The sequence below is a fragment of the Dendrobates tinctorius genome, unplaced genomic scaffold (genome assembly GCF_039654945.1).
Source record: "Dendrobates tinctorius isolate UK_male_01 unplaced genomic scaffold, ASM3965494v1 ptg000314l, whole genome shotgun sequence".
Classification (NCBI taxonomy): Eukaryota; Metazoa; Chordata; class Amphibia; order Anura; family Dendrobatidae; genus Dendrobates; species Dendrobates tinctorius.
Genome location: NW_027361981.1, coordinates 1,199,758 through 1,225,516, shown reverse-complemented (window position 1 = coordinate 1,225,516; position 25,759 = coordinate 1,199,758). Strand labels below are relative to the sequence as shown.

The 25,759-nt window shown below is 45.0% G+C and overlaps 1 protein-coding gene across 11 annotated transcripts in view; it reads left to right on the top strand.

Moving 5' to 3' along the window:
• Window positions 1-25,759, top strand: part of PDS5A (PDS5 cohesin associated factor A) — a 219,225-nt gene that overhangs the window by 87,966 nt on the left and 105,500 nt on the right. For all 11 annotated transcript variants that reach the window (XR_012227056.1, XR_012227057.1, XM_073561102.1 and 8 more), the window contains exons 5-11: window positions 7,185-7,282; window positions 8,390-8,516; window positions 16,961-17,041; window positions 17,669-17,809; window positions 18,658-18,773; window positions 20,480-20,574; window positions 25,495-25,640. Coding sequence is in view for 9 of the 11 variants with exons in the window: in XM_073561102.1 (XP_073417203.1) it covers window positions 7,185-7,282; window positions 8,390-8,516; window positions 16,961-17,041; window positions 17,669-17,809; window positions 18,658-18,773; window positions 20,480-20,574; window positions 25,495-25,640 (804 nt within the window). In the remaining 2 variants the exon portion in view is untranslated. The remainder of the gene's footprint in view (window positions 1-7,184; window positions 7,283-8,389; window positions 8,517-16,960; window positions 17,042-17,668; window positions 17,810-18,657; window positions 18,774-20,479; window positions 20,575-25,494; window positions 25,641-25,759) is intronic.

Below are 25,759 nucleotides of genomic sequence, written 5' to 3'. Positions count from 1 at the left end.
ACATTTTGTAAGAGGTAAAAACGTGCTGCAAAATTTGTGCCATGTCCAAAATGTGGCATAAAAAGTGTCAATAAGAGGATAGTGTGATATATTGTCATTTTTCTGGCCTATGTAAAGTTGCTATAGTTTAAGATTTGCTTGAAAAAAAAAAAGCAATAAAAATATCCAGTGGCATGCAAAAGTTTGGGCACACCTGGTCAAAGTTACTGTTATTGTGAACAGTTAAGCAAGTTGAAGATGAAATTATCTCTAAAAGGCCTAAAGTTAAAGATGACACATTTCCTTTTGTATTTTTGTCCGGAAAAAAATACTGTCTTTTTTTTTTTTTTTTTTTTTTTTTCATTTTAAATTGCAATGCAAAAGTTTGGGCACCCTTGGAGATTTGTGTGCTCAGAAAACTGGAGTTGTAGAACATTGTTCTGCTGTTCAGAGGCACCTGGACAAATATGGCCTTCATGAAAGAATCATCACAAGAAAACCTCTCCCGCATCCTTGCCGTAACAATCCTTGTGGATTTAGCAGCACACGAGAGTGTTTCTTTCATTTCCTTGTGATGGTAAATAAAAACTAAAAGCACTTGTTCCTTGGAAGGGAGTCAAGCTCCCAAAAATTCACCACCAGACACCTTTTCAAGTAACCAAATTCCCTTTCTAGTACTCATTTTCAGCTTAACTACCTGCAAAACATAATAGAAACACAACATACACATTAGTGTGATGTCGATGATACATTTTCATGAATTTCAGTACTTTCTGATAAAAGTGATCAAAGTGTGCAAATATTAATCGATTTTGCTAAAATTTTTTACATGGATCTTTTAGATGACTTAGACCAGGCGTGTGGAATCTTTTTTTTCTGCCAAGGGCCATTTGGATATTTATACCATCCTTCGGGGGCCGTACAAACTCCGCCCACAAAGTACATCCCGACTCACGCACTGGTGTCAGGATATAATCTTTCATTGCATGCCCTTCATTGCTCATTACTGAACACTGCGTGTGTGTGCTCAGAGCAAGTAGAAATTAATGAGCTGGTGGCAATCAAAATACAACTCCCTGCACAAGAATGCGGGCCCTGAGAATCTGCCCGGGGGCCAGATAAAAGGTCATTAAGGGCCGTAAATGGCCCTGGGGCCTGAGGTTCCCCACCCCTGACTTAGACCAAGGGTTCAAGCAAAGTCATATGAAAATCATAACTTTGGAAAAATGAAACACCTTAATATACATACACACCGTAGGTTGCCTGTTTACTGCAGTAGATACTAATTATTGGTGAGTGTAAGCAAGATTCGAGAGTGTGGAAAATCCAGCCTGATCCCTGTGTTGGTGACTCCACAGCCCTGCATGTAACCTGTAATGCCATATGCTGACATTATAACTTCTTGTCGGTTTAGCTCCTTCTCCGTCCTGTATTGTTCTTTTTTTTCCCCTTGAACTATCCTATCAATGCAGTGGCGTCCAGTGCTCATCAGGAGATCACAGGATGCTTTGGATGTTTAGTGCATTTACACTGCACCATTATCTGACTGAGCGTGCTGAGGATTGCTTCTTGCAGTGTAAACAGGCTGCTGAGCACCCAACAGCTTTACAGAACTCTTGTTCATCGGGTGAAATTATTTTTTGGTTTGTAAAAAAAAAAAGATTGTTCTCAGCAGCACATCTTTCTAAGGCTACTTGCACACTTGAATTATCAGGCGCAGCGCCCGGCTGCGCCCCCTCCGGTCAGCTCCTATGGGCGCATGACGCTGCATGCGACCAGCGTACCCTATATGTAGCGTTGGGTACGCTGGCCATGCGCTGGTATGGTATTATCGGCGTATGCACCCTTTTTGGGCTGCGCAGACATGCGCCACACGCACCATGTTGCGTTTTTGTGCGCTCGGCGCTGTGCAAAAAGGGCGCATGCTCCGGCAAAACCATACCAGCGCACGGCCAGCGTACCCAACGCTAAATATAGGGTACGCTGGTCTCATGCAGCGTCATGCGCCCATAGGAGGAGCTTACCGGAGGAGGCGCGGCCGGGGGCGGAGCTTAGCGGCGGCCGAGCGCTGCGCCAGATAACACAAGTGTACAAGAAGCCTAAGTAAGCAGGCCGTGTGCTGCCGACAACATTGTTCAGTGTGCATGGGCTCTCAATCTACAGATGATGGTGTACACATCTCAAGCGGGTCGGCCAGTGTAAACAGTCTATTATCCCCTTAATGACAGCCAGTACGACTTAAAACTGACCTGCAATATATAAGAATAGCATCCTCTGACGGGTGACAATCCAGCAACTGTCGGCTGTACACTATAACTGACAACTTGCTACATCAGCCACGATCAGTGTTGGCACCGACCATGGTCATTTAACTCTTTAAATAATTACTGCTGTAAATCGTAACTACAGCATGTAGATGGTTAACAGAGTGTGGGGGCTTCCTATTTAACCTCATCAGCACTTACAGATCATGATTGTGTGGTCCTGATGTTTATGATGGCAATTCATGGCCAAATAACAGCCTTAAAGTCTCTTGGCTATAGCGGCCTGTACAGAAGTAGGAAACATTTAGGTTGTAAAAATACATTTTTTCATTCCTGTCATGCCACTTTGCATTACTACCTAAAAAGCACCTGAAGGGTTAATAAACTACCTGAAAGCAATTTTGAATAAGTTGAGGGGTGCGGTTTTTAAAATGTTATCACTTTTGGGGGATTCCCAGGGCTGTGGAAGTTGGTAAGCCAAACCTCGGACTCCAACTCATCAATTTCCATGACTCCGGCTCCACCAAAATGGGCTTCGACTCCACAGCCCTGCCCCAAAGTCATTTCAAAACTGAATTAATCCCTTAAAAAAAATAAGTGTTTGTAAATTTCCTTAAAAAAAAAATTAAAAGGTTTTATTTTTAACAATTTTTCAAGGTAGTGTTGATGTAAAGCAGGCATGACAGAAATGTTATTTATTAATGTTTTTGTGTGGTGTGACTATCTGGATTAACCCCTTTACTCCCAAGGGTGATTTGCATGTTAATGCCCAGGCTAATTTTTACAATTCTGACCACTGTCCCTTTGAGGTAATAACTCTGGAACGCTTCATGGATCTCGATGATTCTGACATTGTTTTCTCGTGACATATTGTACTTCACGTTAGTGGTAAAATTTCATTGATATAACTTGCGTTTATTTGTGAAAAAAAGACGGAAATTTGGTGAAAATTTTGCAATTTTCCAACTTGCTCTTAAATCACAGACAATATGGCACTCAAAAAACTTAAGTAACATTTCATTTCACACATGTTTACTTTACATCAGCACAATTTGGGAGCCAAAATTTTTTTTTGTTAGTAAGTTATAAGGGTTAAAAGTTGACCAGCGATTTCTCATTTTTACAACACCATTTTATTTTTAGGGACCACATCACATTTGAAGCCACTTTGAGGGGTCTATATGATAGAAAATACCCAAAAGTGACACCATTCTAAAAACTGCACCCCTCAAGGTGCTCAAAACCAGATTCAAGAAGTTTATTAACCGTTCAGGTTCACAGGAATTTTTTGAATGTTTAAAAAAAAGAAATGAACATTTAACTTTTTTTCACAAAAAAATTACTTCAGGTTAAATTTTTTTTATTTTACCAAGGGTAACAGGAGAAATTGGACTGGAAAAGTTATTGTGCAATTTGTCCTGAGTACGCTGATACCTGATATGTGGGGGAACCACTGGGCGCATGGCAGAACTTGGATGGGAAGGTACGCCGTTTGACTTTTTCACTGCAAAATTGGCTGGAATTCTGATCGGATGCCATGTCAAGTTTAGAGAGCCCCTGATGTGCCTAAACAGTGGAAACCCACCTACAAGTGACCCCATTTTGGAAACTAGACCCCCCCCAAGGAACTTGTCTAGATTTGTGGTGAGCACTTTGAACCCACAAGGGCTTCACAGAAGTTTATAACGTACAGCCGTACAATTAAAAAAATCATATTTTTTCCACAAAAATGATCTTTCACCCCCAATTATTTTCCCAAGAGTAACAGGACCCCAAAAGTTATTGTGCAAATTGTCCTGAGTACGCTGATACCCCATATGTGGGGGTAAACCACTATTTGGGCGCATGGCAGAGCTCGGAAGAGAAGCAGCGCCATTTGACTTTTTTGGCTGGAATTGAGATCGGACACCATGTCGCGTTTGGAAAGCCCCTGATGTACCAAAACAGTGGAAACCCCCCAATTCTAACTTCAACCCTAACCCCAACACACCCCTAGCCCTAACCCTAGCCCTAATGGGAAAATGGAAATAAATACATTTTTTTTAAATTTTATTATTTTTCCCTAACTAAGGGGATGATAACGGGGGGTTTGATTTACTATTTATGGCGGGTTTTATGTTTGGCAGCTGTCACACGCTAAGGCTGTGTGCACACGTAGCGATTTTTAAGCGTTTTTGCCGCGATTTTCGGCGCGAAAACGCTTAAAAATCGTGTACAGAACGCCCCCCCATGCATTCCTATGGCATTCCGCACATGCTGTGCTAATGCTGCGCTTTTTTCCGTGGCGGAATCGCATCGCGGAAAAAATCGCAGCATGCTCATTCTTTGTGCGGAATCGCAAAGAATTGCCGCGATTCCGCACCCATAGGAATTCATGAGAATCGCTTACTTCCCGCATGTGGCTATGCCCACCATGCGGGAAGTTAAGTGTCTCATGTGCGGTTGGTACCCACGGTGTGGAGGAGAGGAGACTGTCCTCCATGCCCTGGGTACCAGACCCCTGTAAAAAAAGAATAAAAAATAAAAAATCGGTGTATATTTACCTTCCGGCGTCCCGCGATGCATTCCCGGCCTAAGCGTTCCCAGTAATGCCTTGCAGCAAGGTCCTGTGATGACGTAGTCTCGCGTGACTCTAGCAGTCTCGCGAGATCGCTATAGCAACGCGAGACTACCTCATCACAGGTCTCGCAAGGCATTACTGGGAACGCTGAGGCCCGGGAATGCAGCGCGGGACGCCGGAAGGTAAATATAAACCGATTTTTTTATTTTTTTTAGCATTTTAACATCCTATCTTTTACTATTGATGCTGCATAGGCGGCCTCAATAGTAAAAACCTGGTCACACTTGTCAAACACTATGTTTGACGAGTGTGACCAACCTGTCAATCACTTTCCAAGCGATGCTTCAAATCGCTTGGAAAGTGCTTGAATATCGCACGCGAAAATCGCGGCAAAATCGCGATCATAATCGCAGTAAAATCGCGCGATTTCTGGGAAGGAGTCCGGTTTTTAGTAAGCGTTTTAAAACGCTACGTGTGCACATAGCCTAAAAGACGCTTTTTATTGTTAAAATAGTTTATGCATCACCACATTTTAAGAGCTATAATTTTTCCATATTTTGACCCACCGAGTCATGTGAGGTCTGATTTTTTGCGGGACGAGTTGACGTTTTTATTGGTACCATTTTCTGGCACGTGACATTTTTTGATCGCTTTTTATTCAGATTTTTGTGATGTAAAATGAACAAAAATCAGCGTTTCATGAATTTCTCTGGGGGGGGGGGGGGGGAGAGACGTTTACACCGCTCCGCGTGCGGTAAAATTGTTAAAGCGATTTTATTCTTCGGGTCAGTGCGGTTCAGCGATACCTCATTTATGTCGTTTTTTTATGTTTTGGCGCTTTTATGCAATGAAAACAATTTTATATAAAAAATAATTATTTTTGCATCGCTTTGTTCTGCAAGCTATAACTTTTTTATTTTTTACGCTGATGATGCTGTGTGGCAGCTCGTTTTTTGCGGGACAAGATGACGTTTTCAGCGGTACCATGGATATTTTTATCCGTCTTTTAGATCGCGCGTTATTGCACTTTTTGTTCGGCGGTATGATAAAGCTTTATTTTTTGCTTCGTTTTTTTATTTTATTTAGGGGTTTCGTTAAAGGGGTTAACTAATGAGACAGTTTTATAGGGCGGGTCGTTTCGGACGCGGCGATACCAAATGTGTACTTTTATTGTATTTTATTTTCAAAAGAATTTGTTAGGGAATTTTTTTTTTTTTTTTTTATAAATTATTTTTACACTTTTTTTTTTTAAACATTATTACATTGTCCCAGGGGGGACATAACTGTCATGTCACAGATCGCTGATCTTACACATCACAGATCGCCGTGACAGATCAGCAATCTGTCACAGGCAGTGCTGCAGGCTTCCTCATGCCGGCGCTTTGCAGGCATGAGGAAGCCGCCTCCCTGCAAACCCCCGAAGGTCCACACCGCCATTTTGGATTTGGGGACCTGCAGGGAAGGAGACCCCCGCAGCAGCGCTGCACATTGCGCTGCTGTGGGGGTCTCAGGGGAGCACGGAGGGAGCCCCCTCCCTGCCGATGCTTCCCTAAACCCCAGTACACTGCGATCGTGTTTGATCGCAGTGTGCCAGGGGTCAGTGTGTCGGGGGGCGGTCCGTGACCTCCCCTGACACAGTGCCGGGTGTCAGCTGTGATAACCAGCTGACACCCGGCCGCGATCAGCTGCGCTCCCCCCGTGAGCGCAGCTGATTGCGCTAAACTTACTATTCCGTCCTTGGGACTTGGATCCCAGGTCACATGGACAGAATAGTACATCTAATGTAGGAAAGGGGTTAAAGGGATAATCATTAAAAGTTTGAAAATTGCTAATTTTTTAAAAAATTGACAATTTTTTTGTCATTTTTATAAATACAAAACATAACCTAAGTTTACCGTTGTGTCATTAAAAAATAACAGTCTCCAAATCAATGGGAGATTTTGAAACGTTCTTGAGTTATTGCTGCATAATATGACAATGATCAGATTTAAAAAAAATGGCCCAGTCACTAATGGGTTAAACCACCGCCAATATGTTAATAATCACCAATTTTAACATAGTTAAATATAAATGCACTTTTATCCAGCAATGGCCGCCTTCATTTTGATACTAAACGTTCAGCAGTGATAAGTGATATGTGAGGAGAACCCAGAACTGCATCCATGGGTCCCGGCATTACAGGAATCGCTCCGTACACCAGGACCGCACTTACTAATGTCTGCTAATGGTCCATGTAGCTTCAGAATAACAAGTGGTACCTCATCTAAAATCCTACATTGTTTCACCGAGCTGGCTTGGGCCTTTAAAGCGCCACGCTTTCTTTCTTCTTATGACTGTGACTTGTTAGTTTTTTAATTGTTCTTTCCTTCTCTGATTTTCAGAATTTAGCTTGGGTCAAATCGTATAACATTTGCTTTGAGTTGGAAGACTGCAATGAAATTTTTATTCAGCTCTTTAAGACCCTCTTTTCGGTTATAAAGTAAGTAAAATTGTCTGTGTTTTTCCATGTTTACATGCAAATAAGTAACTTGAATAACAATTCCCTGATTCTGCCATTATAAGAATGGTAATCTATGCCAGTGTCTCCACATTCAGAGTGTAATGGCAGCTGTGGGAAAATCACAATTTCTCTTCACTGATTTTCCTGTACTAAAGCAGCCTACTGGTCAGAGGGCATGGGGCCATGCTCCAGTGTATTGCACCAGGTGGCTGGGAGCGCTGCAGTGCAGGAGCCACTTCTAAGGGGATGTTTCCGCGTATTCTTTAAAGAGCGTTATTAAAAACAATCTGTCATTTGATTCATACTGCCCAAACCACAGGTAGCATGTCTCTGACGCGTGCTGCACTATTTCAGCCTTATGTGTTTTTTTTTCTCTGAAATGTCCCATCTTGGAAAGCCCCCTGGGGACTTTTTGTCTCTCCTGACAAGTCTGAGGCTAGTCCCTGGCTGCTTCTTTCCACCCTTCCATTAACATTGTGTTGGGAAGAGACCTGTCAGTCACGGGGATCAGGGCGGGGATAGACCACAAAGACCAAGACTTCCCGGCTAGGTTTTCAGAGTGTGGTTTTCTCTGAATCGCTTCAGCAATCTTGCAGCTATTGTCTGATTCATACAGATGACAGGTTCTTTTTAAAGGGTTTGTCCATTACTCCGAAAACCTCTTCTCAATCCCTTTGTTTCCCTCACAAGTAAAATAACACCTGTACTCCTCTGTGGTGTCAGCACTGACTTCCCCAGAGCTTGCCTGACATTGTCCTTGCAGACACTTCACTGTCCCCTCCTATGGGCAAATTGACTGGCTGCAAGGATTGTATGACAGTGTCATGCAAGGCCAGGGAGAGCCAGTGACGATACCTCTGGAATGGCGCCAGCACCGCAGGTGTATTTATTATTACTATTTTATAAGGAAGGGAGGGAGGAACATAGTAATTGAGAAGGGGTTGTCCGAGTAGTGGAAAAATAGTTCTTTTTTGGTGGTGTGATTTTGTTCTAAGTATTTTTTAGATTTAAAAATTATTTTTTTTACTATTTGTTTATTTTGACTGTGGTGTTGCAAAAATTGTAACCTATAAGTGTTTTTCATAGTAACAGCCACAACCAGAAAGTTCAAATGCACATGTTGGATTTAATGAGCTCAATCACTATGGAGGGTGATGGAGTTACACAGGAATTGTTGGATTCAATACTTATAAACCTCATTCCTGCACATAAGGTCAGTACTGCTTACAACTACTGATTTACACCACCACCACTTATTGTCAACCAGCCATTAGCCACATAAAGGCAATTATTTGTGTATTTGCAGTCCTAAATACTACATAACGTGATCGCGGGTCACCCATGGATTGGCATGACAACCAGAGGTCTCCAGCAGACCTCTGATTGTCATAACCGGATTGCTATGAGCGCCGCCTGGTGGTCGGTGCTCATAGCGATTGAACATTTCTGCTACATACAGGCGAGCTGATAATCGCCTGTATGTGGAAGAGCCAATCAGACAACTGCAGCTTCTAGTCTCACATGGAGACTATTGAAGCATGTCAAAAGTAAAAAAAAAAAAAAAAAATTTTTTAAATATTAAAAAAAAAATAAAAGTTCAGTTCATCCCCCTTTTCCCCATTCAAAATAAAATAATAAAAAATTAAACATGCACATATTTGGTATCGTCGCTCTCAGAATCGCCTGATCTATCAATATATAAAAAGAATTAACCCTATTGCTAAGGGTGTGTGCACACGCTGCGGATTCTGCTGCGGTTCCACAGCGGTTTTGGCCGTTGCGGGTCCGCAGCAGTAGCAGTTTTTGCTGCGTTGTAGAGTACCATTATTCCCTATGGGAATAAAAAACTGCAGTGCAGACGGTGCAGATTTTTCCGCGTGGTTTTCCTGCGGTTTTAAATGCGGTCCAGTCGTGTTGGGGAGCTACCTGGTTGATCCTACCAGTAGCATATGCTTGTCTCAAAGATTAAGCCATGCACGTGTAAGTACAAACGGATGGTACAGTGAAACTGCGAATGGCTCATTAAATCTGCAAATTTACCTGCGGATTTTACAAAATCTGCGCGGCCAAATCCGCACCGTAATCCGCAGCGTTTGCACATACCCTAAATGGCGTAATGAGAAAAAAATTCAAAACGCCAGAATTACGTTTTTCGGACACAGAGACCATGGGTGTATGCTGCTGCCACTAGGAGGCTGACACTATGCACAAAAAAGTTAGCTCCTCCTCCGCAGTGTACACCCCACCGACCGGCAGGGAATTCCTCAGTTTAGCTTAGTGTCAGTAGGAGGTGGACACGGGTCTTTAATTAGACCCATATCTACCTCGACGTGCGTCGTTCCTTTTCAGGTTTTCCCGGAGGGATACAGTGTGAATGGTCACCTCTGTAGTCCCACAAGGAGTCTGTGAGTACGGCGTGTACTGCCACCCCGTATCCTCACAGTTCTCCGTAGCAGGACCACCAGCCTTCCAGGCGGACGCCAACACGAAGATGTGTCAGCGATCCAGAGGGTCCTCGTCGCCAGTCTCCCACCCACTCGCCTACCAGAACCTGTCAGTTGGATGAGACGCAGGCTCTTCATGTACAGGTACTTTCTTCAAGAAGCGGGTCAGGGACGGGTAAGTATTGGGACCCTTTGGCCAGCAGCATTCCTCCCCGAGGGCGCGTTCGCAGCGTCTTCCCTGGAGCAGGGATGCGGTGGCGCTGCGATCTCCTGCGCCCATCCTGCTCCTACAGCCAGCCCCTTCACCGTCCTCTTCTCCCCCGACACTCCGATCGGGTATCCCAGGGTCCTCTCGCGGCGGCGCTCGCATTGCGGCACCTCCGCGCCGACCCCGTGCTGACAGGCGGCCGCCGCTAGTAATTTAGGCCCCGGCTTCAGTTCGGGCCTACTCCGGTATCGCGGCCACGCCACCCGCCCCTTTCTACTAAGCGGGCTTCTCTCCCGCCCGTTCCAGGCCCTCCCACCGCCCTTCTTAGCCTGTTCCTGGCCAGGGGTGGTGCCGCATTCAGCAGGCGGTTAGCTCCGCCCTCCTTCTTCCCCTGGGAGCGCGTTTTCCCTGATTCCTTCAGGCGGTCGCCATCTTTGCAGCCGCACAGCCGGACGCCCCTGTCAGCCAGATATCGCTCCCTGGGCCTGTCCGCCGGATATTCCTCTGACCTGCATCTGCAGAGTGGTGGATACCTTCGTCTTTGGGGTCACCGGACCGTGAGTAGCTCTGCATCTGCAGGCTGACACCCTTCTCTGCACCCTGTCCCCCAACCTTCCGGCTCTCCCTCAAATTTTCACTATGTCTAACTCCAAGTCTGACCGTAACCGCCCTGCGGCTCCCCCCTGCACTTTATTCAAGTTCTTTGCATGCTCTTCCTGCAGTCGCAAACTTCCCTCAGGTCAGTCCACTTCCCTTTGCCTGCTGGATTGTAGCAGTCCTATTCAACCTGACGCCGCCCAGGAGCCATCTAGGGCCCCAGGCGAGCGTGAACCCCCCATGCCCGGCTGGGCCTTGTCTCTATCACAGTCAGTGGCAGACCTCACCAGGGTGTCTCAGTCCCTGGTAGCCGTTCTGGATAAGTTGCCCCTGGACACCTCTACAGGGTCCAGAAGGCCTCAAGAGGTTCCATCTGAGTCGGCCAGCGTTAGTCGCAAAAGACCCAGGCAGGATCTCCAGCCGGAATCCTCTCCTCGCCCCATGTCTCCACATAGTCCTCGGCAGCCTCCCTCCCGGGCCTCCTCACCCGAGTCAGGTGAAGCGCTCTCGGACAGGTCATCTGAGGGGATCTTAGAGCTGGATTCGGACCAGGATGCGAACATGAGGGTTACTGTGCAGAACCTCATTGCAGCGATCCATCAGTCCTTCGACATTGCTAACCCCCTGCGAAATCCTCAGATCAGGAGGTTTCGTTCAGACGGGAGGAAACACCCTCCAGGGTATTCCCTTTACATTCCGAGTTTGGAAAGATTTTTACCAGGGAAAGAGGAGATCCGACCAGACGCTTTCAACCTTCTGTACCCGTTTGCTCACGGACAACTGGTCTACTTCCCCCTCGGTCGATCCGCCCGTGTCCAGGCTTTCTAATAACATGGTTCTCCCGCTGTCAGGCGTGGCGTCTCTGAAGGATTCTAATGATAGGATTATAGAATCCCTAGCGAAGTCTGCCTTCGAAGCGGCTTCGACGGCGGTATGCCCAATTTTTGCCTCATCTTTGGCATCAAAGGCCATAGCCACTTGGGCAGAGGATCTTCGTCAGGGCATCCTAGAGAAAGCACAACCAGATCGAATGGCCGATCTCACCAATCAGATTTCCCATGCGGGGGATTATCTGCTTTCTGCTTCTTTGGATGCCGCATCCTGCGCAGTTCAGGCGTCAAGTAACGTTGTGGCAATCCGACGTACAATTTGGCTCAAGGCCTGGCAGGCGGACCTGTCTTCTAAAAAGTCTCATACTAATCTCCCTTTTCAGGGAGGGCGCCTCTTTGGATCCCAATTGGACCAGATTATTAAGGACGCCACCGGAGGCACGAGTTCTCTCCTGCCTCAGTCCAAGCCTCGTAGACCCCCAATAAGGCGTCAGTTTCGACCCTTTCGGGCTTACCGCCGTTTCAATACGGCAGAGACCTCCTCCAACCAACAAAGACCGCAGGCACGCCAAGATAGGAAGAAAGTTTCCTTCAGACCCACTCCCTCCTGGCGCTCCCACTCTTCGCAGGGCAGACCATCCAGATCCGGATCTGGACGGTCCACATCAGCATGACTATCCTCGGACTCCCGAGGGTCCCTTCCAATTGGGAGGTCGACTCCTGTTCTTCAAGGACGTCTGGCTGGCCTCAGTAGAGGAGGCTTGGGTCAGGGAGGTTGTATCGTCAGGATACAAGATAGAGTTCGTCTCTCTTCCACGGGATCGTTTCTTCGAATCCCGTCCTCCAAAAGATCCAGCTTTGATCCCGGGGTTCTTTACGGCCATTGACTCTCTCCTCAGTTCCGGGGTGATTGTGCCCGTTCCCGAATCGGAGCAGTTTACAGGGTTTTATTCAAACCTGTTTGTCGTGCCGAAAAAAGACGGGGCGGTCCGACCCATCTTGGATCTCAAGCTGCTCAACAAGAGAGTTCGCCTTCGCCACTTCTGGATGGAGTCGGTTCGTTCGGTAATCGCTTCCATGGAGGAGCAGGAATTCATGTGTTCGATAGACATCCAAGATGCCTATCTACATGTTCCCATATTCTCCGGACATCAGAAGTTCCTGCGTTTTGCGGTTCGCCAGGAACATTACCAGTTCGTTGCGCTGCCTTTCGGTCTTGCCACCACTCCCAGAGTCTTCACGAAGATCATGGCTGCGTTGATGGCCTTGTTGAGGATCAGAGGTCTCGTTCTTTTTCCGTACCTCGACGATATTCTGATCAAAGCTCCCGCTTTCCAACAGGCACGCCTCAGTTTGGCGATCGTCCTAGACAGTCTTTCCAATTTCGGGTGGATCGTCAATAGGAAAAAGTCCTGTCTGGTCCCTACTCAACGTCTTGTGTTTCTGGGCCTACTGTTCGACACTCGTCGGTCAAGGGTCTTTCTCCCACAAGAGAAGATTCTCTCCCTGCAGCAGGATGTACGATCGCTGCAAACCACACGATTTCCGTCCCTCCGTACAGCTATGAGGGTCCTGGGAAAGATGGTGGCGGCGATAGAGGCAGTTCCCTTTGCCCAATTTCACGCCAGGCCTCTCCAACAGGCCATTCTGTCGAGGTGGAACAGGTCGGCTCTGTCCCTGGATCGCCCTGTTCGCCTTTCATGCCGGATCAAGTGGTCACTCAACTGGTGGTTGACGTCACCTCTAATCCTCTTGGGGCGGTCTTTTCTTCCTGTTCACTGGCAGATTGTAACAACGGATGCCAGCCTTCTCGGCTGGGGTGCAGTGTTCCGCAATCACACTGTTCAGGGTCGTTGGTCGACTCAAGAATCTGCTCTGCCGATCAACGTCCTAGAGATACGAGCGATCCATCTGGCTCTCGTCCACTGGGAGAGGCTCCTCAGGGGCCTGCCTGTCTGGATTCAGACAGACAATGCCACAGCGGTGGCATATGTCAGCCGTCAAGGAGGGACACGGAGTGTCTCAGCCCTGGCAGAAGTGTCCAAGATCCTTCAGTGGGCAGAGATTTCGGTACCGACAATCTCCGCGGTACACATTCCCGGCGTAGACAACTGGGCCGCCGATTTTCTCAGCCGCGAGGGCCTCGCGGCAGGAGAGTGGTCCCTACATCCGGAGGTATTTCTTCAGCTCTGCCGTCGTTGGTTAACCCCGGACGTAGATCTGCTAGCTTCTCGCCTCAACAGGAAAGTCCCACAGTTTGTATCCAGGGCTCGAGATCCTCTCGCAGTGGGCGCCGATGCCCTGGCCATTCCTTGGTCGCAGTTCGAGCTCCCCTACCTGTTTCCTCCCCTGCCTCTTCTTCCCAAGCTGTTGAAGAAGATCAAAGCAGAAGGAATTCCAGTCATTCTCATCTCCCCGAATTGGCCCAGAAGGTCTTGGTTCGCGGACATTGTCAACCTTCTCGCGGACACCCCCTGGAAGCTTCCAGACAGGGCAGATCTGCTGTCTCAAGGCCCGATTTGCCACCCCAATTCTCGGCCGCTCAATTTAGCGGCGTGGCTGTTGAGACCGAGGTTTTGAAACGAGCAGGATTCTCCGGTCGAGTAATTCATACCATGATCCGAGCCAGGAAGCCATCATCTTCCAAAATTTACTACCATACTTGGAAGGCCTATTTCACTTGGTGTGAGGCCAATAACATCGCGCCCATGTGCTTTTCGCTCCCTTCCGTTCTGGCGTTTCTTCAGGCAGGGCTGGATGCGGGGCTTGCTCTCAGTTCCTTGAAAGGTCAAGTTTCGGCGCTGTCCATTTTGTTTCAGAAGACGTTGGCCTCCTGCCCTCAGGTCAAAACCTTTCTTCAGGGCGTGGCTCACACTGCTCCTCCGTATCGAGCGCCTGTGGATCCATGGGATCTTAATCTGGTTCTTGAGGTTCTACAAGGTTCTCCTTTTGAACCTCTCAGGGATGTTTCCCTTTCGGTCCTTTCTTGGAAGGTAGCTTTTCTGGTGGCCATCACTTCCATCCGGCGCGTGTCAGAATTGGCGGCTCTTTCTTGCCGCTCTCCTTTCTTGGTACTTCACCAGGACAAGGTAGTTCTGCTGCCTCCGCCCTCTTTTCTTCCGAAGGTGGTGTCCTCCTTTCACCTCAATGAGGATATTGTTCTGCCGTCCTTCTGTCCGAGTCCAACTCACCCTCGGGATCGGTCCCTGAACAAGCTGGATCTGGTCAGGGCAATGAGAGTCTATCTGTCTAGGACAACTTCCTTGCGAAAGACAGACTCTCTTTTCGTCATTCCAGATGGGGCACGGAAAGGTCACCCGGCTTCCAAAGCTACTATTGCTCGCTGGATCAGATTGGCAATTTTGGAGGCCTACCGGGTTAAGCATCGAGTGGCCCCTCCGGGGATCAGAGCGCACTCTACCCGGGCAGTGGGTGCTTCCTGGGCGGTACGCCACAGAGCCTCCGCGCTGCAGCTTTGCAAAGCTGCAACCTGGTCTTCGGTTCACACGTTTGTGAAATTCTACAAGGTCCACACCTACGCTTCGGCGGACGCCAGCCTAGGTAGAAGGATCCTGCAGGCAGCGGTGGTGAGTCCACTGGCCTGATGGAAGTTTGTTTCCCACCCCAGGGACTGCTTTGGGACGTCCCATGGTCTCTGTGTCCCCAAATAAGGCGAACGAGAAAACAGGATTTTTGGGTTGCTTACCGTAAAATCTGTTTCTCGGAGCCTTCATTGGGGTACACAGCACCCTCCCATGTTCTACAACTCCTGTTCTTACTTTGGTTGATTGGTTACAGTTGAGTTGTTTGTTCTGTTTTCAATCTATTCTGTTACTTCTCCTACTGCTTTCTCACTAACTGAGGAATTCCCTGCCGGTCGGTGGGGTGTACACTGCGGAGGAGGAGCTAACCTTTTTTTGTGCATAGTGACAGCAGCATACACCCATGGTCTCTGTGTCCCCCAATGAAGGCTCCGAGAAACAGATTTTACGGTAAGCAACCCAAAAATCCTGTTTTTGGACGCCGCTACATTTGCAATAAAGTGCAAGAACGGGCAATTAAAAGATTGTATCTGCACCATAATGGTATAAATCTAAATGTCAGCTTGGTGCACAAAAAAAATCTTTCACACAACCCCAAATCACAAAAAATGGAGATGCTACAGGTCTCGGAAAATGTTTATTTTTTTTTTTTATTTTTTTTTTTTTCCACTTAAATTAAAAAGAATCTATACATGTTTGGTGCCTATGAACTCGTAATGATCTGGAGAATTATGATGGCAAGTCAGTTTTAGCATTTAATAAACATGGTTAAAAAAATAATGTGGCATTGCACCATTTTTTTTTTTTTTTTCTTTTTGCAATTTCACTGCGCTTGGAATTTCTTTCCCGTTTTCCAGTACGCGATATGTTAAAACCAATCATGTTATTTAAAAGTACAACTTGTCCCGCAAAATACAAGCCTTCACATGGCCATATTGACAAAAAAATAAAAACGAAAGCCCAAAACTGAAAATACTTCCGGTCGGTAAACGGTTAAAAAGAGGCACTTCAGATAGATAGAGAGAGATATATATATATATATATATATATTTGCCTCAAATTGTCCGTCATCCACTTCTGTATGGATGTCCCCGAATCCCACAATCCAACGCGCCGCACCGGAAGTACGCCAACCACCATTTTGGAACACCCAAGTGGGTCCCTCATCCCTATCCTGGTTGCTTCGGTGCAGCTTCATCTGGTGAGCAGACTCCTTTTTTCCCTGCACCTTCTTGTGTTATCAGTTAAGACACTATTGTGCTCTATTTTTCCTAGTTTCCCATATCTTTAATTTTCAGACATTTCATACAATGCAATTAAATATTCTGACCGGCAGAAAATAAATGGTTATTTCCAGGCCTGTACAGTGTTTTGTCCATTATATAATTCACCCTTAGAGATACTTTTTTTTTTTTTCAACCTGTGCATATTGCAAACCTATTGATAGGGTATGCCATCATCATGCGATCAGTGAGGGCTGGACCTGAGACCCCCACCGATCCTGAGAAAAACTATGAAATACAGATGCTACATTTTAGACTTGAGAACCAAAGATATCGAAGTGATTACATTATGGGTGCCATTACAGAGGGCTACTGCTTACTGTGCTAATAAAGAGATTGTCCTCTAACAGACAACCCTATTATTTATAGGGTGCCAGTCTTCAGGATTTACCCATAGAAGGTACTAGGAGCACTTCATCAGACTCCTAGTGCCCTATTTAATGGCTGTATGGTGGCGGCAGCGGACAGCACATTGTATATTGTTTTCTGTAAATGTCTCGGACCTTCACTCACGTATAATTATGTTGGTATTATTTGAGTCATCTTTGGCTTAAATATTCTCTTTGACAGCCTGCTGTTCCACCTTAGTAAATCTGTTTCATCTTTTTGGGGTGCATGCCTTTCTTCACTGACAGTGTATCATCATCTATGTCTACAAACCAACTGCACTGATTTCACACTTGGTTTTGTGGTTTGTTTGTTTGTTTTTTTTAAAGATGAACTTACTTTTTTTTATTTCTATGTTTCCACCAGAATTTAAACAAGCAGGCCTTTGATCTTGCCAAAGTTCTGTTAAAGAGGACGGTTCAGACCATTGAACCCTGCATTGCAAACGTAGGTACTTTATGTTGTGTGTGGATTGAAATGAGTATATTTACATCAACTTGTGGTTTTCTGTCAATCTATGGACTGTAGAGAGCTGTAATCCTCAGGTTACTGACATACGCTCTTGTGACAAGTGGGTGGGTACCTCTTGATAGCAGTGGGTTTTGCATGTCTAACAGCCATTTTTCTATACCGTATGGTACAGCAATTTATTCTAGTTTTTTATTTTGCTTTTGGTTTCTTGATATGACTTAAAAATGCCATCCTAAACACAATAGTCAGGTGTAAAGCATCAATATGGGATGTGATCATTTCACATACATGTAGGCACAAAATGACAAAAAATAAATGGCAACAAGAACAGTGTCAATTATTACATATAAAAGTCAGGCGGTCTCAAAGTTTTTATGAAATTTTAGAGCAACAGAGCCTTAGGTGAAAACATCCATCTCTGACCACTGGAGCTAGAGATATGGAGTCGGTAGCGTTCGGGCGCTCCTCGTTTTCTGAGTCCCAGCAGTCTGTTATTCTGTCCGATCAAGACAGGCTGAAATGAGAATACAGATTTAATATTATATTTTGAAGTCCAATATTTCCTGCAGTTTTATAAAATCTCTTTTCTTCTTTACCCAATAGTTTTTCAACCAGGTTTTGGTGTTGGGAAAGTCATCAGTGAGTGACCTGTCGGAGCACGTGTTTGATCTCATTCAAGAGCTGTTTGCTATAGATCCAAATCTGCTGATTTCTGTAATGCCACAGCTGGAATTCAAGCTAAAGGTAAGCAGTTTTCTTTACCTAAAAATAATTTTTTTTTGTGTCACCCATGTTTGTAGATGCTCAAAAGAGTTATGTGTCATCTACCCAATCATATGGCTGTAACATTGGCCTATGGGTGTTACATGGAGACACTGGCTATAGAGGAGGAGTCCCTAATTTAGCTTTAGTAGTAATATGATTATTGCTCCCTATTCCGCCTGCATTTTCAGGACCTTAAAATAAACGTCGTTACTGGGCTTATGGGTGACTGCTAATGTAGGATAGATCAAATCTAGGAGCCAGATGACCAATGTTACCTAGAAGACCCTCACTCTTTCTGTCGGACTGCTAAACTTGGTAGTTTCAGTCACTGAATTTGGCTCATTTTCCTCCCATTTCCTTTTTTTTAAAGAGAGATCCACTAATTATTACAAGGGTTTCTTGAAGAGGAACATGTATAGCACACTGTCATGTTACTCAGCCCCAGAGCAGTTGACTGTAATCTGTGGGAGAACCTAGCAGCAAGTGTTTGATTTCCCTGCTGCTCCCCCAAAGGAGAGCTGAAGCATTACAAAAAGCTCATTAACATCACCAGGCTACCCGTGCATAGCACAGTGGTGCTGGCTTCGTGGCTGTTTGTAGCTGATGTCCACTCTTACCTGTACAAGGGACCTCCTTTATTAACTCAGAGTGGCCTATTGGGTTTTCAGACTGTATTCCCTAAATTCTGTAACCTCTCCTTATGATCCATTAGATCAGAAGAAGCCATTGGTTTGAATAAAATGTTAAGAGCACTGAATTTATTGCCCAGAATTTCTAGGTCTCCATTATTTAGCATCTACATTTTATGCCATCGCCTTTCTTCTCAGAGTAACGATGGAGAGGAACGTCTGGCTGTTGTTCGACTTCTTGCAAAACTTTTTGGTTCTAAAGATTCAGATTTGGCAAATCAGAATCGTCCCCTGTGGCAGTGCTTCCTTGGCCGGTGAGTGTGTCTGTCAGTCACCTTTACTTTTCAATGTTCCCTACGTCTACAGTTGTGTGAATGGGTATGTACTTACCTTGTAATGCGTATCTGAGCTTTTGTCATAGAGAAGTGTCAGTGGGGGCAGGTGAGGAGACTCTCTGAAAAGGAGCAGCAGAAGTGCTCAGTTGAGCGCTGTTTTTCTCCAGAATGACAGAATTTCTATTAAGCCGGCTTCAGTTTTTGAGGATAGAGTGCTTCTTGCAGTGTATCACCTTGACCCCTTACCTATTAATCCCTTTCTGACCTCGGACGGAATAGTATATCCGAGGTCAGTTCCCCCGCTTTGATGAGGGCTCCGGCGGTGAGCCCACATCAAAGCCAGGACAGTTTAGAACAGCTGACATGTGCCTGCAATAGGCGCAGGTGGAATAGCAATCCGCCCGCGGCTGTTAACTAGTTAAATGCCACTGTCAAACGCGGGCAGTGGCATTTAACAAGCGCTTCCGGCTGCCGGGCCCGAAATGCATGCATCGCTGACCCCCGTCACTTGATTTGGGGGTCAGCGATGCATTGGCATAACAACCACAGGTCTCCTGGAGACCTCTATGGTTGTTGATGCCAGATTGCTATGAGCGCCATTACTTATAGCAATGCAGTAATACAGCTACAGATAGGCGAAGTGATCATCGCCTCTATGTAGCTGAGCCAATTGGGTTGTGGCAGATTCTAGTCTCCCATGGAGGCTATTGAAGCATAACAAAATTAAAAAAAAAAAGTTTTTACAAATCTGATAAATATAAAAATTGAAATCACCCCACTTTCGCCCCATTCAAAATAAAACAATTAAAAACAAAAAAAAATCACAAATACACATATTTGGCACCACCGTGTTCAGAATCGCCCGATCTATCAATAAAAAGAAAGGATTGACCTGATCACTAAACGACGTAGCGGGAAAAAAATCAAAACGCCAGAATTACGTTTTTTTAATTGCCGTGACATTGCATTAAAATGCAATAACGGGCGACCAAAAGCACATATCTGCACATAAATGGTATCCTTAAAAACGTCAGCTCGCCGCGCAAAAAATAAGCCCTCACCCAACCCCAGATCACGAAAAGTGGAGACGCTACGGGTATCGTAAAATGGCTCAAATTATTATTATTTTTTTTTTGTGTGAAACTTTGGAGTTTTTTTCACCACTTAGATAAATGAGAACCTAGATATGTTTAGTGTCTATGAACTCGTAATGACCTGGAGAATCATAATGGCAGGTCAGTTTTAGCAATTAGTGAACCTAGCAAGAAAAGCCAAACAAAAAACAAGTGCGGGATTGCACTTTTTTTTTGCAATTTAACCGTACTTGGAATTTTTTTTCCCATTTTCGAGTACACAAAATGCTAAAACTATTGAAAGATTTTCAGACCACTTGGGTCTTAGTTGGGCGCAGAGTTCTTCCGTCGGACTCCCGCAGAGTTCTCCCGTCGGGCGCCCCTTAACACAATATCTGATGATAAAGGTATGTTTTTCATGTAATATATAATGTTAAGGATTTTTGTCTCCTTTGATATTGGGGTTTACAGAATCTGGATGATTATTATTGCACATGTTACTGGCTATATATGAGACTTTGATCTCTTTCCTACTTCGATCATTGTCCGTATTTCTTACAAATAAGAATAGTGCTTACACCAAGATCTGACTTTCATATTTTCTCTTTTTAGCTTTAATGATATCCATGTACCCGTCAGACTGGAAAGTGTGAAATTTGCTAGTCACTGTTTAATGAACCATCCTGATCTGGCTAAAGATCTCACAGGTAAGTGATGAACTATTGCTTAGGAATGAATGACACTGGAAATGAAAAATTCATTAATATTTCAAGTGGCCAACTCACTGCAACCTTGTCGATCAACTCTCTGAAGGGACTATGGCGGTCTGGCAAATTATACATCCCCTTCATTGTTACCTGGTAGTGTATGTGCCTGGTATTACAGATCAGTCCCATGCAATTGAATGTGACGCAACTATAGAAAAGTGTAATTGTAAGGTTCGGCCAGGGTGGTAGTCGTGGCCAAGGACTCCAGGGCAACGGTGTCCAGGCTTCCCCTCACATAGAAATGACAGTTTTCTGTCAGCACACCTGCAGCTCCATTCCTCTCAGGGCTTCCTGTAATGCGCTGCACGTTCTCCTCAGATGGTGTGGAACAAACCGAGTCACAGTCCCGTTCAACGCTTGAACTATCAACTTTACTGCTTCTTGTACACAGCGCATGCATCATATTCTCTCCAATATCAGCATCAGGGTTGGCAATGGACAATTTCTCCTCCTCTGTTCCTGTCTTTCCCTCCCTATCACCAAGCTCGCTTCCTTGACGGACCACGCTCTCCGGTTCTTCCAGCGTCATCTCTGCTCAGTCTTACTCCAGTGGGAGACCCTCTTAGCCGTTTCACCTCGGTCTAGAGAATATCCACCCATGTAGTCAGCCGCCACATTCTGAGTGACTCGCCTGTACTGCTTAGTCGTCTTCTGGCAACTGCAGTCCCACTTGTACTGCACTGTCAGCACTTCTCCTGGTGCTTATCCCCGATGAAGTCCTGGCCCAAATACTGTATGACTGGGCTCTTGGCTTTAACTCCTTTCTGTCATGTGACTTATTATCCCGTCCATGTGCCCTGAGACTTAATTCCCAGGGACGGGATAGTACGTCACAGCGATCAGCGGCGCCCACGTGGTGAGCGGCGCTGATCGCGGCCGGGTGTGAGCTGATTATCACAGCTGACACCCGGCACAATGTGTCAGGGGCGGTCACGGACCGCCCCCGACACATTAACCCCTCGCACACCGCAATCAAACACGATCACGGTGTACCAGGGGTTAAAGGGAAGCATTGGCAGGGAGGGGGTCCCTCCGTGCTTCCCTGAGCCCCCCACAGCAGCGCATTGTGCAGCGCTGCTGCGGGTGGCTCCATCCCTGCAGGTCCCCGAATCCAAGATGGCGACGGGGACCTTCGGGGGCCTGCAGCGTGCTGGCTTCCTCATGCCTGCAAAGCGCAGGCAAGGAGGAAGCCTTGTGCAGTGCCTGTGATGTGACAGATCAGCGATCTGTCGCAGGACAGTGATGTCCCACCTGGGACAATGTAATAAAGTTTAAAAAAAAAAAAAAAAAAAAAAAAAAGTGTAAAAATTAATTTTTAAAAAAATCACTAAATAAATTCAAAAATATATATATATATTCCCTAATAAATTCATTTTTTGGAAATAAAAAAAACAATAAAAGTACACATTTGGTATCGCTGCATCCGTAACACCCGCCGTATAAAATTGTCCCATTAGTTAACCCCTTTAGCGAACCCCATAAAAAATGAAGCAAAAAATGAGTTATCATACCGCCGAACAAAAAAAGTGCAATAATGCGCGATCAAAAAGACGCATGGTACCGCTGAAAACGTCATCTTGTCCCGCAAAAAACGAGCCGCCATATAGCGTCATCAGTGAAAAAAATAAAAAAGTTATAGCTCGCAGAATAAAGCGATGCAAAAATAATTATTTTTTTATATTAAATAGTTTTCATTGCATAAAAGCGCCAAAACATAAAAAAACAACCTAAATGAGGTATCGCTGTAACCGTACTGACCCGAAGAATAAAAGGGCTTTATCAATTTTACTGCACGCGGAACTGTGTAAACGCACCCCCCCAAAAGAAATTCATGAAACGCTGGTTTTTGTTCATTCTGCGTCCCAAAAATCAGAATAAAAAGCGATCAAAAGGTGTCACGTGCCCGAACATGATACCAATGAAAACGTCAACTCGTCCCGCAAAAAATAAGACCTCACATGACTCGGTGGGTCAAAATATGGAAAAATTATAGCTCTCAATATGTGGTGATGCAAAGACTATTTTTACAATAGAAAGCGTCTTTTAGCGTGTGACAGCTGTCAAACATAAAAACCGCCGTAAATAGTAAATCAAACCCCCCCGTTATCACCCCCTTAGTTAGGGAAAAATAATAAAATAAAAAAAATGTATTTATTTTCATTTTCCCGTTAGGGTTAGGGCTAGGGCTGAGATTAGGGTTAGGGGTGTGTTGGGGTTCGGGTTGGAGTTAGAATTGGGGGGTTTCCACTGTTTGGGCACATCAGGTGCTCTCCAAATGCAACATGGCGTCTGATCTCAATTCCAGCCAATTCTGCGTTGAAAAAGTCAAGTGGTGCTCCTTCCTTTCCAAGCTCTGCCATGTGCCCAAACAGTGTTTTACCCCCACATATGGGGTATCAGCCTACTCAGGACAAATTGCAAAACAACTTTTGGGGTCCAATTTCTCCTGTTATAAAATAAAAAATTGGGGGCAAAAATATAATTTTTGTGGAAAAAAAAATGTTTTTTTAAATTTTCACGCCCGGGCATTATAAACTTCTGTGAAGCACTTGGGGGTTCAAAGTGCTCACCACACATCTAGATAAGTTCCGTGGGGGGTCTAGTTTCCAAAATGGGGTCACTTGTGGGGAGTTTCAATAGTTTAGGTACATCAGGGGCTCTCCAAACGCACATAATCCCGCAGACCATTCCATCAAAGTCTGCATTCCAAAACGTCACTACTTCCCTTCCGAGCCCCGACGTGTGCCCATACAGTAGTTTTCTCCCACATATGAGGTATCAGTGTACTCAGGACAAATTGGACAACAAACTTTTGGGGTCCAATTTCTCCTGTTACCCTTGGGAAAATAAAAAAATTGGGGACTAAATGATCATGTTTGTGGAAAAAATACGATTTTTTTTAATTTTCATGCCCGGTCGTTATAAACTTCTGTGAAGCACTGGGGAGTTCAAAGTGCTCACCACACATCTAGATAAGTTCCTTAGGGGGTCTAATTTCCCAAATGGTGTAATTTGTGGGAGATTTCCACTGTTTAGGTACATCAGGGGCTTTCCAAACGCGACATGGTGTCATCTCAATTCCAGCCAAAAAGTCAAATGGCGCTGCTTCCCTTCCGAGCTCTGCCATGCGCCCAAATAGTGGTTTACCCTCACATGTGGGGTATCAGCGTACTCAGAACAAATTGCACAATACCTTTTAGGGTCCTGTTACCCTTGGGAAAATAAAAATTGGGGGTGAAAAGATCATTTTTGCGGAAAAGATTTTTTTAATTGTACCGCTGTACGTTATAAACTTCTGTGAAGCCCTTGTTGGTTCAAAGTTCTCACCACATATCTAGATAAGTTCCTTGGGGGGTTTAGTTTCCAAAATGGGGTCACTTGTGGGGGGTTTCCACTGTTTAGGTACATCAGGGGCTCTCCAAACGTGATATGGCGTCCAATCTGAATTCTAGCCAATTTTGCATTGAAAAAGTCAAACGGCGCTCCTTCCCTTCTGAGCTCTGCCATGCGCCGAAACAGTGGTTCCCCCCCACATATCAGGTATCAGCGTACTCAGGACAAACTGCACAATAACTTCTGCAGTCCAACTTCTCCTGTTACCCTTGGTAAAATAAAAAAAAATTGAACCTGAAGTATTTTTTCATTTTTTTTTTAAATATTCAAAAAATTCCTGTGAAGCACCTGAAGGGTTAATAAACTTCTTGAATGTGGTTTTGAGCACCTTGAGGGGTGCAGTTTTTAGAATGGTGCCACTTTTGGGTATTTTCTATCATATAGACCCCTCAAAGTGGCTTCAAATGTGATGTGGTCCGTATAAATAAAATGGTGTTGCACAAATGAGAAATCGCTGGTCAACTTTTAACCCTTATAACTTCCTAAGAAAAAAAAATTTGGGTTCCAAAATTGTGCTGATGTAAAGTAAACATGTGGGAAATGTTACTTATCAAGTTTTTTGTGTGCCGTATCTCTGTGATTTAAGGGCATAAAAATTCAACGTTGGAAAATTGCGAAACTTTCAAAATTTTCACCAAATTTCCGTTTTTTTCACAAAAGCAAGTTATATGAATGAAATTTTACCACTAGCATGAAGTACAATATGTCACAAGAAAACAATGTCAGAATCACCAGGATCCATGGAAGCGTTCCAGAGTTATTACCTCATAAAGGGACAGTGGTCAGAATTGTAAAAATTGGCCCGGTCATGAACGTGCAAACCACCCTTGGGGGTTAAGGGGTTAATGTTATGGAGCCAACAGCCCTGTCAGGGCGCTCCCGCCCAAATGATTCAAATTTTAGCTGTTCCCCACCTTAACTGCCGTTAGCTCCTCCTACTTTAACTATATACAGGCTGGGTATGCGCTCCACCCCCATCTAGTGGCCTAACTAGGTTACTATGCTTTCCCTACAACTATAACAATAGTTATACATAAATATACACAACATCAGAAATTACAGTATCATATTTACGGACAGCTCCTTGTGCCCCTTACATAATACTGGGCACGGCCGCTGCTAAAACTACAGAGCTGTGCTTGGTTGACCATGAAGAGGATGCCAAGCTTCTTGTAGAGCTTACCAGTACAGAAGATCAGTCTCAGGTCACCATGATTTAATACTGATGGCCTATACCAAGGAGGATTTTTTTTCCTCCTCAATTGGAATTGATATTTAGTATATTTCCCACAATTGAAGGTATACATTAGTATTGAAACCCTAAAGTAAAATATAGACCAAGTTTGCAGCAATGAGTGGAGTGGCCACTAACCTGGTAGTGCCTGTCCTGTATAAAAATGTATATCTGTATTGTGTGTGTATGCACATATTTTGCTGGCATTTGCAGAGTTTCATATTTCTTTGCAGAATTTCTGAAAGTTAGATCGCACGATCCCGAAGAAGCAATTCGGCATGATGTTATAGTGACGATAATTACAGCTGGGAAGAAGGATCTTTCTCTTGTCAATGATCAGCTGCTTGGATTTGTACGAGAGAGAACATTGGACAAGAGGGTAAGAAATAAAGCGGTTGACGTATACACAGTATTAATTTACTTGTACACTCGTTTTGACTGACTTTATTTCAAAACAGTCCATAAATTTTATAATAAACCGCACATTCCCTCTTCTGT